The sequence below is a fragment of the Mus caroli genome, chromosome 4, assembly GCF_900094665.2.
Source record: "Mus caroli chromosome 4, CAROLI_EIJ_v1.1, whole genome shotgun sequence".
NCBI lineage: Eukaryota > Metazoa > Chordata > Mammalia > Rodentia > Muridae > Mus > Mus caroli.
This window is the reverse complement of record NC_034573.1, coordinates 15,235,220-15,250,370: the sequence shown is the minus strand read 5'-3', so window position 1 is coordinate 15,250,370 and position 15,151 is coordinate 15,235,220. Positions and strand designations below refer to the sequence as shown.

The window sequence follows — 15,151 nt, the reverse complement described above, 5'->3', positions numbered from 1 at the left end:
GGCCTCGAACTCAGAAATCCGCCTGCCTCTGCCTCCCGAGTGCTGGGATTAAAGGCGTGCGCCACCACGCCCGGCTGATTATTTTACTTTTTGATACAGGAGTTTCACTCTATAACCAAAGCTGTCCTCAAACTTGGCAAGTCTCCCAGCATCTTCTCTCAGTGGCTATATGTTAAAGGCATGAGCCATCACGCCCAGCATTTTTCAGTGTTTTAAAAAGGAAAGTTTTAGGCTGGGTGATGTGGCTCATGCCTTTAATTCCACCATTTGAAGGCTGAGGCAAGTGGATTTCTGAGAGTTCCAGGCCAGCCTGGTCTATAAAGTGAGTTTCCAGACAGCCAAAGCTGTTCCCAAACAGGGAAAAAAAAAAAAAAAAAACTGTCTCAAAAACTAAAAAACATTTGTTCATATTAACAGTGCCTCCAAAATGAAATAAATATAATTTATAATTAATGTTCTAATGTGGAAAAGGTATATTTACAACAACCTGGTGTCACCGGCAAAACTGGGCATGACCTTGGACTGTGCGAGGGAAGAGATGCCAGGACCCCTCCTCTCACCTCTCCTTCTGACAGCAAATTCTCTCCAGTGCACTTAAACCATTTGACTGACTCACTGTTGTTGTAAAAACAAGACTCAGGCACTGTGTTGACTGCCTCTGAAACTGGAGCAAACTAGTCAGAAGCACCCTGACTATCAGCTGAGCGACCACAACACCCACACTTTCCCGGACCAGGGCTAGTGTTCAGTGGCTATCCAGGACTCAGAGCCACTTCAGCCTGAGCAATATGCTTGAGACTGCAGAGCTGTACTTCAATGTGGACCATGGCTACCTGGAGGGCCTGGTTCGAGGATGCAAAGCCAGCCTCCTAACTCAGCAGGACTATGTCAACCTAGTGCAGTGTGAGACCTTGGAAGGTAAGCCACTCACCTTATCCCATTAAAGCAAATGAACAAACAGGTTGCTCTCCGGAAAGAAGGGAAAGGGGCTGTGGTCTCCTGGGCAGAAATCCTGAAGAGGTTCTTGGTCCTGGAGTTCAGATGCCCAGAGGCCTGTGGTTTAGGGACCTTGGTGGTGAGAAGTAAAATATCTCTGTTTCCCATATTGTCTACATACGATTTAATATTTCCTTCCATTCTAAGGTACTTAAATATACTTTAAAGTACTGTGTTTCCTTTGTCACATCTATTTTTATCCACGTAATTACAAACACTATTTAGCAAGAACCTTCACCAGCCTACTTAGAGTCTATGTAGAAAAAAAAAAAAGAAACAGATAATACGTTTGGCTTGGAGAGATTTTTGTCTAGCTCCAGTCTTTCAGTAATGATTGGAGAATTTGTCTGAGATTTTCCTTTAGCTGAAGGGCAAGAGGAAAGGAAAAGCCAGAAGTGTGGTGGATCTACCATGTGTTAAAATCCTGACCTTGACTTCTGCTACATCTAAGTTAGTGACCTGGTTTTTTCTAGCCCCTGAGCATTGAAAGCCCTCTCATAGGCACCTGGTAATAATTCCTATTCAGTTACTAAAGGAAGAATAGTGAAGCACTCGATAAATGATAATTTCCCTTAATTGACATTTTTCTCAAACGTTCACCAAGAATATACATCAGCAACCATTTTATTAATGACAACAGCTTTGCTTATTCATTTTGAGAGACATCTAGATTATTCTAGAAGATGTAAGTAAGCACTAAGGGAGAAAATGTTTAGAAAAGGAATTCATTAGTAGACAGTGACTTTTCTGGCTTCCTCGTAAGGTTGAGGGGAACCTCTTGTATAGTTGCGAATAGTCACAGCCAGAGTTAAATGCCCAAGGTGAGATCAACCTTGCTTTGCCCTTGATTTTTTTTGTGTAGATAGATCTTTGAGATGAGACTTCTATTGACTACAAACAATGATACATAATTCCAAGTACAGCATCCTCAGTTGGGAGTTTGGTGAGGAGGAAGTGTTAATTACTTATAGAAATGCATGTATAAATTAAAGAAGGGGAAAACAGGAACCTTAACACATGGCAGAATACTTACTCAGAGAGAAGTCAGCTGTTTGGATAAATGTTTTACAGTTTTGAGTGAAGCCTCTACAAGCAATAAAAATGCTAATTTAAATCCAAGCAACCATTAAGATGTCTTTGTGACAGCAAACACATACTGCTCATACAAGGATTCAGAGAGAATCAAAGAAGTTGCATCAAAGTCAGAGAAATAATTCTAGGACAGAAAATGTAAAGAGGATACAAATCAAGACTTCAGAGTTACCACCAGGACCAGCGAGATGGCTCAGTGGTTAAGAGTAAGTTCCGCTCTGACTGGGGACCTGAATTCAGTTCACAGCATTGCCACTGGATACCTCACAGCCATCTAATATCACCAGATCCCGGGGCATCTGATGCCCCCAAAGCACCTGCACTCACATGCAGATAACCACCCCCTTACATACATATACACATAATTTAAAATGGTTTTTGTCTTTTTTTTTTTTTTTTAGCTACAAGCCTTTTTGCCATGAGGAATTTTAACCAAAAGATTCCTTTGAAAGTAAAAGGGAAGAAGGAAGTGTATAGAGTATGTATCTGGCCCAGAATAGTCACCTAGCTGAATTTAGTATCTTTAATGTCAAGAAAAAAATTCAGAGCCTTTTGGAGACCTCAGGATGCTTCTAGACATGTCCCCCACACATAATTTCCCAAACAATGCTAAGGGGCAGTCGACCACCTAACAGCATCCCTGAATCCTAGTTAAGAAACCCAGCTGCATGCATCATTGCTTTATAATAATTACACCTTCTGATTTTCTCTTTCTTTTCAATATGTATCGTTTTTGATTATTAAGTTTCCAGATATCTATGCACAGACTCAGAATTCAGAAGGACAGGCTGACCCAACAGAATCTCATGATAGCTTATAGGGATTGCATCCACCCATACCTGAAGACACCCAGAAATACTGACAATCAAAATCAGTAAACCACATTTGAGTTATCACAGATGCTAAAAAATTCAAATAAGAAAACTTAAAATAATTTTTTTCGAGACAGTGTTTCTCTGTGTAGCCCTGGCTGTTCTGGAGCTCACACCTGCCTGTCTCTGCCTCCCAAGTGCTGGGTTTAAAGGCACATGCCACAACTGCCTGGTGTGTACATGTGTGAGTGTGTGTACATTTGTATACATGAATGTATGCCACATGTATGTAGGTGTCCATAGAGGTCAAAAGAGAACATGGGATCCAAGCAGAAGGTTGAGTACCACCTTATATGGTGAGAATCAAGACATTGCCTCCTGCAAGCACTCTTAACCTCTGAACCACACCTCAATCTTCTTAATTAAGAACTCTTTGCCTTCATAGAGATGAGGACACTGAGGCTTAGGATGACTATGATTAAACTACAGTCCAGCAACAACATAAAATAGAGATATCAGTGTCTCTTTGTGCACTAAATTTCTACTCAGAGGAACATAATGTATATCAGGAAGCATTGCTCAGTGGTAGAGTGTTTGCCCTTTGCCCAGCCATGCATGCATAAAGTCTTGGTAACTTCTCCAGCAACACACACACACAGAGCATGGATACAGCCATGATGTTTTGATGTCAATTCTGGTTTGCTGATAGAAACAATACAGACCGCCTACTTAGTTCATTTCTAGAATGTTAGGAATTAAATAGCTCTGAAAAGAAATGTATTTGTTCCTTCTGTGAATATGCAGGTGCCTCCCAAGCTAATTCAGGATTAAGAATCAGTCAAGGGCACTTGCTGGGATGTAAATTAAGGACATGGGGACTTCTGTTTACTTTAGTGGAGAATGCACTATATAAACTGTGGATAAAGAAGAGAAGCTGGAACTTCGCTCTCACAGCAAGATGTTGAAGCAGGTGCATTTCGCAAAAGAAAAGCTAACTTGGCAAAGGCTAATTTTCTTTCACTGTTTTAAAGCCTGTCTAAACATTTTAAAGCCTGTTTAATCATCTTCTGATGTGATAGCAACTCACTGTTTGAAAAAGAACACAAAGTATTTCAAGTAAGTTTAGAAGCACACAATAAAATTGTCCAGGAAAACTTTAGAAGTCTTCATATTCAGGATCGTGCAGGCTCATGAGTGTAAATGAACAAATGTGCTCAGAAATACTCACCCATTCCAAGTCTGACCCTGACTAATGCAAGCGCGAACTAGTCATGAGAGTCATTGAGTCAGTCTTTCCTGGGAACAAAAGAAGGAAGCTATTACTATGTTAAAAGCTAACACATTATTTTCAGAATCTCTATCGCAAATACTTGTGCAAATAGTCTTAGCTCTTAGAAAACAACAAGATGGAGACTGTAATACCTGAAGTTTAGTAATGAATAATATTTTTCTGAGCAAGATGAAAGTGTGTGCTGGCTCTGGGTGTGGACAAGACTCTAGATAAGATTTTCACATTGCTCACCTTGCCACAGAAGAGAATGCAGGTCACCCTCTTTATAGTCATAACAATTGGATCTTTTTAAAGGGATTGATCTCTAATCTTTCTCCAACTGTACCTTCAAGTAGGAACTAATTCAGCCACCATATACTAAACACTTTCTAGCTAGGGCCAAAGAAGTAAACATGGATAAGCTATAGTGCCTTAAAAGGTTTCTCCTTCTAGAAAATGAAATGGCTAAAATAAGTAAACTCTTAAGAAGGGGAGGGCAGTGGAGAAGATCTCATCAAAATTCCAAATACATAAAAACAGTGCCTGGGAACTCCACATCCCATTAGACTTGCACTCATGTGAGAAGACGTGTGTGCAAATACTCCTCACTGTGATACTTTTTGGGACATCAAAAGATGGATGCTGTATTAGTTACTTTTCTATTGTTGTGATAAAATACAATGACCAGGGCAAATTAAAGAAGGGAGAGTTTATTTGGCACTCTGGTTCCAGAGAGATGAGTCCATGATAGCAAAGGCATGGCAGCTAGAACTGAAGCTGGGAGCTTATATTGTGAATACCAAACAGAAAGCAGAGAAAGAGAATGAGAAATGGCACTGAGGCTTTGAAACCTCAAAGCTCATCACCCAGTGAAGTACTTCCTCCAGCAAGGACACATGTCCTTAGGTTCCCTTAACAATGTCATCCACCATCTTGAGGACCAGGTAATCAAATGCCAAAGTCTATAAGGAATATTCTAATCCAAACCTCCACAGGTGCCACTCAAATGTCCACCTGTAGGACATTCTTATCATTGAATATTCTACAGCTAGAGAAAATGAAAACCCAAAGAAGCAAGTCTAAGATAGTGGAAGTGAAAGACCACCAAGGTACATAAGTGAGCTAAGCAAAGAGAGTGTCATGTAGAGTGTGCTATGTCTTGGCCTCTTAAAAGGTGATAGATCTTTTTTTTAAATGTCTTAAGAAATTTAAAAAAATTAAAGCCAGGTGGTGGTGGTGGTGCACGCCTTTAATCCCAGCACTCGGGAGGCAGAGGCAGGCAGATTTCTGAGTTCGAGACCAGCCTGGTCTACAGAGTGAGTTCCAGGACAGCCAGAGCTATACAGAGAAACCCTGTCTCAGAAAAAAAAAATATGTAGATGCAAATAATGTGGAAGGATTTAAAGGAAACTAAATACAAGTGTTACAATAACTACCTGAAGACAAAAATTAGTGCTAGATGTGTGTGAATATGATAGATAAGAAATGTTAAAAATTTTCCTTGTACACACACACACACAAATTAAAGAATAAATTCTGTGACAAAGGAGAAAAGTACATATAGGAGATAGGCTGTTATTCCACAGACTTTTTCTGAACTCTTGCACATGATTTGCTCCTCTCATTTGAGGACTTAGATTTGTTTTGACTTTAGAATGTATACACAACACTGTCATTCCTCCAAAGCACACTGGCGGCTTCCACTAGGCCAGTGTCGGCTGACTTCTGCCTGTCCTTCTTTCAAGCTTCAAGTCCAAAACGTTTTCACTATTTTAGACATATTCCTTCATTCACAAATTCCCTTCATCTGATTTTCCTGGAAAATGTCTGTTCCTCCCTAGCTGCAGATATTGTTAGTAAGGAAAAAAATCACTAAAAATTAAAAATACAAAAATCGTTACAATTTATGCATTTGAGGAATACTTACCCAGATGGCTTTGGAGGAAGGCTTAAGATACATAAACATCCTGGACAGTTGGGGAAGCCAGTCACTTACAAGAAAACAAAAGGCAAGTGAATCAGTTTGGTGGTAGCATTGCAATAACTGGTCCATGTTTGGGTTGATGAAAATGCTGATGTGTGTTGGAAGTCAGATTATAAAGATCAGGATGCTCCAACATAACACTGGACAAGAGTCATGCCTGTGCCCAGCTACAGACTTGCTGGCATGGAAAACATACCACCCCTCCAGGCCTCAGTCTCTTGGTCTACGAAAGAAGGGTCAAGAAAAAGTTAAATGATAACAGATTAAAATCATATTATTAGTGAAAAAACACTTTATTCATTCTGTAAATCTTATTTTTAAATCCTTAAAACACCCAGTGGCTCTTGTAAGCCACTTGTAAGAGCATGGCAAGATGGAAAAAGTTCTTAACAAAGAGTAAATTCTATACTAGAAGCTCCTTAACAGCAAAGAGCCTAAGAAATTCAATTAGCAGTTTGACACAAGAGTCTGAGTGTCAGATGATCCTCTGAAACAAGAAAAGGTAAGAGTGGAAGGCAATGAAGAGATCTGGGAGATACCTATGAATCCAGCAGTCGGAAGGCTGGGGTAGAAGGGTCTTGAGTTTAAGCTACCCTGACCTACACTTGAAAAACCCTAAGACCCTATAAAGAGAGTTAGGAGGAAGCCAAAGGGAAAGAGTGTGAGAGAGGAGTAGGAGGGAAAAAGGGAAGGGGAGGAGAGAGGGAGGGGAAAGAGAAGGAGCTGGAGAAGAAGGAGAGAAGAAATGGAGGGGGAAGAGAGAGAGGGAAGATTGGACATGCTAAAGCACCAAAGAGGATTACAAAGTTTTAATACTGTGTGAATATTAAACTAGCAAAATACAGGAAGAAGTGCCTGGTTTTATACATACTAATTATTTTTTCCATTGTTTTGACAAAATGTCTGATATACACGACTTAAAGAAAGCCTTAGTGAATCTCACAGCCTTTGGGACTACCAGTCTACCTTGGCATAGAAGACACGATGTGTCAGTCCATGTCCTGGAGCTTGGCTGAGGTCTGTTCCCATCTTTGCAGATCAGAAGCAGAGCAAAGACTGGAGTAGAGAAAGGGCTATAATCTTCCAGGTCTTCTCCCAGTGGGTTTCCTAGCTAGACGTACTAAGTAGACTCTATGACCCAAAGGTTCTACAAAACAGCACCACCAACTGTACACCAAGCATTCTAACATATGAGCCTGTGGGAGATATTTCATATTTAAACCATAACAAATGTGTATTAAAAATTCTAGATAATTATTGAATCTAATGACGGAACTGAGTATACCAGTTGAGAAATTCCTCATTTAGAGAATAAAAATCAGTGTTCTTAGACAATTAAATTGTTTAGGACTAGATGAATACACAGAAGAGAAAATTCATATTTTGAAGTAGTTGGTATATCCTGCCTCTTCATATACTGCATTTGTGTTTTTAAAGGTGAGGACTAAACCAGAATTACCATTTTATTGATCTCTTGCCATAGCCTGCATGTATAGTCTCTATATCCCTCCTTCTCTCTCTCTCTGTCCCTCTCTCTGTCCCTCCTTCCTTCACCCCTAACTCTGTCTCTCTGTCTCTCTCTCTCTCTCCCTCCTGTCCCTTCTTCCCTCACCCCTAACTTTGTGTGTGTGTGTGTGTGTGTGTGTGTGTGTGTGCACGTGCACATGCGAGTGCATACAGGTACACTGGTGCTGGAGATGGTATTCATGCCATGCAAGCTTTCTAATATTTTTTGGCTCAGGAAACTGAGTTGAGAAAGATCAATAGGCATCCTTAAACTTGGCACTAGTGAAGTTGGAAACTGGAAAGGGTTCAATTGCCTCATCCATGCCATTGATGGTAGGCGTGTCTGAAGGAATCTCCTTGGCATAACCTCCAAGAGAGAAGAGAGCTTCCTTTTGTTTGTTTGGTGGTTTGTCTGGGTCTGTTATTGTTTGTCAGAATCTCCCTAGGTAGCCCAAGTGGGTCCCAAACTCTTGATCTTCCCACCTCAGCCTTCAGAGGACTAGGATCACAGACATGTATCAGTACACCTAGCTCTCGATTTAAAATTTTAAAAGCAGGTCCAAACAGCGAGCTTCATAAAAGAAAATAATTTTCCAAAACTATCTGCCAATCAGTGAACAGAAAGCAATGGCCCAGGTACCTGCTGCCTCACTCACTAGCCACCTTGCTTTGGATCAACCCCTACAACTTCAGCGGAAATATTTTACATCCTGACCACAAACATGCATTCACATTTACATAGATACACTCCACTCTGTGAGCCACTCTACTATGTGTTCAAACAACCTAATAGATTTCTTTTATTCTATTACTATTTAGAAGCTATTACATTAATGTAGTATATAAGGATACCACATTCTGCAAAACATCATATTTTCTCATCTAATGAGGGACAGACTACACACCACCTCTATTACCTTTTATTAGTAGAGGGACACTACCTCTACTAATAAAATGGTAGCATGAATTCCCCACAAGCACTCTGAGGGCAGCTCCCTTGGTTCTTAGTGGCTTGGAAGATCTGTGTAAAGATTCTCTTTACAAAGAAATAATCTCTTAAATGAATCTATCAAAGCCTTTCAGTTCCTACAGTAAAGATACCTGTTTATCCAGATGTACTTGATTGCAAAGCCTGTTGCTAACAAACCTACTTGGGTGAGCACTGAGGAAGATGCAATCGAAAAAAATAGTGAGCCCATTTTAAATGCTGTACAACCCTGAGCACTTCTGCAATGTCTGTTGGATCATGTTAGTGCTGGGGAAGGAAAGGGGTCCCTTACTGCATTTTCCAGGACTTCAGCATTCCGAGAATCCTTCTGGGTCTGGAACAGAGATGTTTCACCGCAACTTCCCATTGGCAGAGAAAAGGTTTGAAAGTTATTTAGCTTAAAAGAAACATATGTCACTGAGCAAAATATCATGGTTTTGAAAGAAATACCACCACTTCTGTAGCTTCTGTTGGCAAATAGTCCTCAGTAGTGAAGAAACAAACTGCAAAATTACATAAAAGTCTGCACTGCCAAAATGACAGCCAAACAAGGCATGGCACAAAGCGTAATTGCTTGAAATTGAGTTAAAAAGGTAATTGATTCAATAAAGAGTATCTGTGATACAAAATCTACTCAAGACACTGAAAAAGAATTCCATGCTGCATATCTCAACCTCTCAAGGACCACATGATCCGTCTGCCAGCTGAGGGCCATGTGCTCACAGCTCAGAGTGGCTCCCGCTTAGCTCGGGGTAAAGGTAACCGAGCTTTCCCTGTGACGACACGTACTTATTTCCTCAGATTCAATAATTCTGCTCTCCTACAATCTTTTCTGTAATGGCATATTAAAACCTATCTTTATGGTATACATATTTTGAATAAATTAACTTTATTTTTATGTACATAAAATATAAGTATTATACATATCAGTAGAGGTACTATTTGTTATATATATATTCAAAACATATATATATACTATATATAATATATTGTGATATAATATATGTATATACATATATATGAATGTATGTATTCTTGTGATGCGTTAATCTTGAATGTCGAGGTGACAGGATTTGAAGTCAACTAAAAGATATAAGAAAGTGTATTTGAGGGAATTTTCATAGAGGCTCAAGTCAGAAGCAAAGATCCACTCTTCATGAGTGTAGTATGGTCCTCTGAGTGGATCCCAGACTGAATAAAAATTAGTGAGTGGAAGAAGCCAGCTGAGTACCAGCATCTCTCTCTGCTTCCTGACTGGAGACACAGTGCAAGCAGATGTCTCACCCTACCACCCCCATAGCCTCTCTACCTCAAGGACTCTATTGCTTCCTTTTAAAAGATTTACACATTTCATTTCATGTGCATGAGTGCTTTGCTTACATATATATCTGTGTACCACATGCATGCCTGGTGCACACAGAGGTCATTGGAGCCCTAAAAGAGAGCTTATTGTATGGTTGTAAACAGTACATGTGGGTACTGGGAATTGAATCCTGGCTCTCTGTGAGAGCAACAAAAGGTCTTCGCTGCTGAGACATCTCTTGGCTCTCTATCCCTTCTTGAGCCAGCAGCCAAAATAAACCATTTTCCTTCAAGCTACTTCTGTCAGATATTTTGTCATATTTACAAGCAAAGTAACTAACACATACTACATTTGTGTTGTTATTTATTTACTTGGCTTATTTGTTTATGCAGAATCTTGCTCTTTAGCCCAGGCTGGCATCAGGCCCCTAAATGCCAAGATATAACACCATGGCAGGCTACCATAGCTTAATACTCTAACTATTCACCATAAGTCTACTGTGCAAAAAGCACATTGAAATTTTTTACTCCTGTCTATAATGTCAACATAAATGCAAATGCAGTACTGTTTTTTAATTTGATGTTAGAGGCAGGCTCCTACTATGTAGCCTTGGCTGGCCTGGAACTTACTGTGTGACTACTATGCAATGACTCACTATGAGGCCAGGCTCCTCAAACGCAGAGATCTGTCTGCCTCTACCTCCCTCATTAGTGCTCAGAGTAAAGGTGTGTACCAATACTCAGTTTCACATGATATACTGAGAGCTATACTTACATATGGTTGAGTTGTTCAGTTAAGCAAATTAACATAAGCATTACCTCACACACCTTTTGTTGTGAGAAGTTTTAAAACATATTCTGTTGATGATTTGAGATGTAGAATCACTCATTATTTATTTATAAGTTTACTTGTTCTGCAATAGCTATATTGATACAATCCTTTACTGGATATATTGTATCTTTTAACCAACACCTGCTCAACACCAACACCCTCCAGGCCTATCCCTGGCTTTATTATTGTGATTAATACTGCAATAACTATATAAGTGCAAATATCTCTTCAATGTGCTGACTTCAGTCCCTTTGAGCATGCACCCAGTAATGGGATTACTTGATCATATGGTAGGTATATTTTTAATTTCAACATCTCCCACTTAACTGTTCAGCAAACCACAGTGAAGAAGGCAGTTTAGAGGGAGGCCATGGAACTTGTATCATGGTTCATTCACTTGGTGGATCAGGAAGCAAAGAGATTAAACCAGAACCAGATGTTAACTTCGAAGCCTACTCCCAGTAATTCTATTCTGTTAAATAGGCCACAGTCCCAACCTCCCAGTGCAGCACTAGTATAGTATCTGGGAACCCAGTGTTCAGAGAGATGAGTCTATGGAACATTCAAAACACAGCAGGTACTATGCCAGAAGTATCAGTAACGTGTTCTCAAGTGCAGATCAATGACCTTAAAGAATTTGGTCACAGAAAATTAGAGGCTTTACAGAGTATTTGATAATGATTGTATTGGTTGACAGCAAAGCATAGGATTTGAATGAGTTTAAAGTCAATTAAACATTGCTTTGAATCTCAGTTTGCTTATTTTATTCTAGAAAGTAGGTTGGGATCAACAGTAACAAAATATGCCACATGGCTTTTTGAGGAAAGACGGAAAGTAAAATGAAGCTGGAATTGAGTCCAATTCTCTGGCAACACAAACCATTGCCATTTAAAGAATAGTGATGCAGAATCAATGCTTGAGTCTTAGAGCACAGTATCTTCTCTTCTAGTTCTAGTATGATCTCCATATGACTCCACCATTTTGCCCTCCTCCCTGGACCTCCGCTTCATCGACCGTAACAAAAGAACACTGAAATCCAGTCACAAGGGTTGCCTACCTCACCCTGTATCTATGGCAGCTCTTCCTAGTCTCTCACAAGGATTGCCTACCTCACCCTGTATCTATGGCAGCTCTTCCTAGTTTCTCTTTTCCTCGAGGTGGACAGAGCTTTAACATTTTCAAATTTCACAAACTACTCACAAAAGATTAAATCTGGCCAACACGAATCCATCCTTAGTGGGGGTTCTACAGAAAAGCAGAACTGAGAGAATTAGTGTGTGTTGCAATAGAGAGTTTCACTAGAATGGTTTATAACCCATAGGGTCTTGATGGTTCTATGGTGACCACCATCTGCATGCTGGAAGGGCTGACAACCCATTGGTGCTCAGTCCATGAAACTGTGCTGCTGAAGGCCTAACTGATTCCTTGAGAGTCCCCTGGTCCTGAGTTGACAAGATCACAGCAGTGGTCAACAGCAGCAATAGAAGAGACATACTTGACCAGCATAAAATGAAAGCTGTCAAGCAGAGGACACTTTTCTGTGTATCTGGACCTCCACCAGAAGGTGTAACATACTTGGAGGGAGAGCATTTTCCCTTTGGTTAACTTTTCATGGAAATGATTAGCCTAGAGGTCTGTCTCTCAGTTGACTCCAGATCCCATTAAATTGACAGTCAAGATTAACCACTCTGGCCTAAGGGTCTGTTTGTTTACTTGCTTACTTTTTAGTTGTAGAAATAATATTGTTTCTTAGATAGTTTTGGCATTCTTATGGTGTGCTTCAAAATCAGTGTTTATGTTGACTCTTTCATTTCTTTAAAGATCAACACTCTTCTCTAGTAATGTGCACACCTCTGTTAAAGTCTAAGAAGATACTGAGTGTGCCTCTACCATAACGTGACCACAAGCACATCTCCAAGTTTAACTCTGCTTGGAAATGCTTCACATTTCAGATCTGAAAATTCATCTCCAGACCACGGACTATGGCAACTTCCTGGCTAATGAAACAAACCCTCTCACTGTTTCCAAAATTGACACAGAGATGAGGAAGAAGCTCTGCAGAGAGTTTGACTATTTCCGCAATCATTCCTTGGAGCCCCTGAGCACATTTCTCACCTACATGACGTAAGTGGAGCTCTGCCAAACCCCAGGGTGGTGGATGATGACCACAAACAGTTATAAGAGGGCCAGTGGGTCTGAGTATGTGTGACAGACCTTCATATGGTCTGTAATTTTGAATAAATAGAGATTTTAGCAACTGGTAATTTTACAACCTAGTTTTTTGATAGGAAAGATATCATGAATATTAAGCAGATGTGAAGTGGTAATAACCCCCATGTACAGTGTTTTTGTTTTAATGACTACTCAGTGTGGCTAATCCTTGAAATGTGACTCTTTTTATATCACTCGTAGGGTGCAGAAAGACAGCACAAATTGTCTAAAGGTCTGGTCTCCTGCTCCCAGTCCAAGAGCCTCTTGGCATAGATGCACATGCTTTAGTCCCTTATTGGTGGTTTCAACTTGTCAATGTGTGTGCTCCTCATTCTAAAGGAAATTACACTGCTCACATAGTAATACATGGCACTTAAACTATACCATTGCTCACAAGAGCCATTTGAACTAGCTTTGTACCACTCTAGTTATCCCAACTAATAACGAAGACTTAAAATGGATATGCTGTATATTGTAAAGATCAAATTTAATTATAACATACAACATTATAACTAATAGGCCTAAGTTCTACACAAGTGCCTAGCACTCATGCATGTGAGGTTTTCATAGAAAGATAATGCATATGCTGGGTTGTATGGATCAAAACATAAAAAAAAATGAAATGAAAGAATAGGACTTTGTATGTGGCACTGTGTTCAGCAACAGACAGAAATAAGGAAAGTGTTAATGAGTCAAATAAGGTGAGCATTGGGGTGTGTGTAAAAAGGGCCTGGGAGACAACTATGGAGCTAGGTTATGAGGAACAAGAGTAAAGGTGAAGGCAGATGAGCAGATGGCAGAGGGGCCTTCTAAAGGGGCAGTTTGAGCCCCTGCCTCTATGACTGTCTGTAAAATGACAATGGTGCTACAGTACTGTGGCACCTCCATCATCCCTTCTTCTGTTCTTCAAATATCATCAGCTCAGAACTTAGTCTAATGAATAAAGACTGGAACTATGGGTACCGAAAATGTCTGCTGAGCTGATCACAACTGGATGGACACTGTGCCTTGTTGTTGATTGCTCTGGTGATGTTTGTATTTGATGTCAATTTTGTTATCTCAAGAGGGGTTGTCCCAATGAGGAGGGGATCATGTACTTAGGTAATTTTATGTGAACCATCTTTCCATTTTAACTGGTCAAATAAAAGCTAGAGCCTGTGATTGGGCAGTGGAAGGGAAGGTGGGGCTAGAGATTTTAGAGAGGGGAGAAGAAGGGAAGGAGGAGAGAGAGGAGGAGGAGATGGAGGAGAAAGAGGAAGACAGAGGAAGAGGAGGTGAAAGGAAGATGGAACAGAACTACATGGCCCAGAGAAGGCATGAGTAGCAATGGATCTCATAGCTGGGTAATAGAATAGTGTAGTGGTAAACCTGAAATCTTGATGTTCAACTCATAAATAGTGTAACTGAGTTGTGTGGTTTTTGCATGGGCTTATTGGGGTTGGAGATTTACTGCAATGGCACCTGACTTTGGATTGAAGAGAAAATGTATCAGAAAGACTTCTCACATTATATGAAATATGTATTTGAATCTAAAAAAAAATGGCAACTTGAAAATACCCCTCAGAAATAGAACTACATCTGAAGCTTAGTATGAGCAAATTAATGTGAACTTTCTGCCATTGGTCCTAGACAAGACCAGAAATAAAGGAAGGCTCAGCTCTTGGAGATTTTCTACTGTATTGTGATATTGAAGGATCAACTACACTACATGAATAATATCATCAAGAAAAAAATATGGCTGAGTTGGTTGTGCAGTAGGAGAGTACTCTTTAACCTGGGAAATGCCCTGGGCTCTATGACCCACATTTCATAAAAGGAGGAAGAAAGAGGGAGGGAGAGAGATGAAGAAGAGAGGAGGAGAATGAAAAAATCAAGAGGAATAATTACAACTTTCCTGGAGTTCAGAAAAACATAAAAATTGCCCTATTCTAATATCCCTTTAATCCCCACCCAGTTTCTCTAGTGTAACCACTTCTTAATTTTTTATGTGTTTTTTCATAAAAACATTTACAAGCAACCATCCCTCCATATTTCAGATGTATACAGACAGCATCTTTCCTTCTGGGTCTCTCTCTGGCTCTCTCTCTGTCTCTCCTCTCTGTCTCTCTCTGTCTCTTTGTCTCTGTCTCTGTCTCTGTCTCGGTCTCTCTCTGTCTCT

The 15,151-nt window shown here is 40.1% G+C and overlaps 1 protein-coding gene across 1 annotated transcript in view; it reads left to right on the top strand.

Moving 5' to 3' along the window:
* Positions 1–680: 680 nt before the first annotated feature.
* Positions 681–15,151, top strand: part of Atp6v0d2 (ATPase H+ transporting V0 subunit d2) — a 44,914-nt gene continuing 30,443 nt past the window's right edge. Inside the window, exons 1-2 of the mRNA XM_021161309.1 lie at positions 681–918; positions 12,735–12,906. Coding sequence (XP_021016968.1) covers positions 789–918; positions 12,735–12,906 — 302 coding nt within the window. The 5' untranslated portion in view covers positions 681–788. The remainder of the gene's footprint in view (positions 919–12,734; positions 12,907–15,151) is intronic.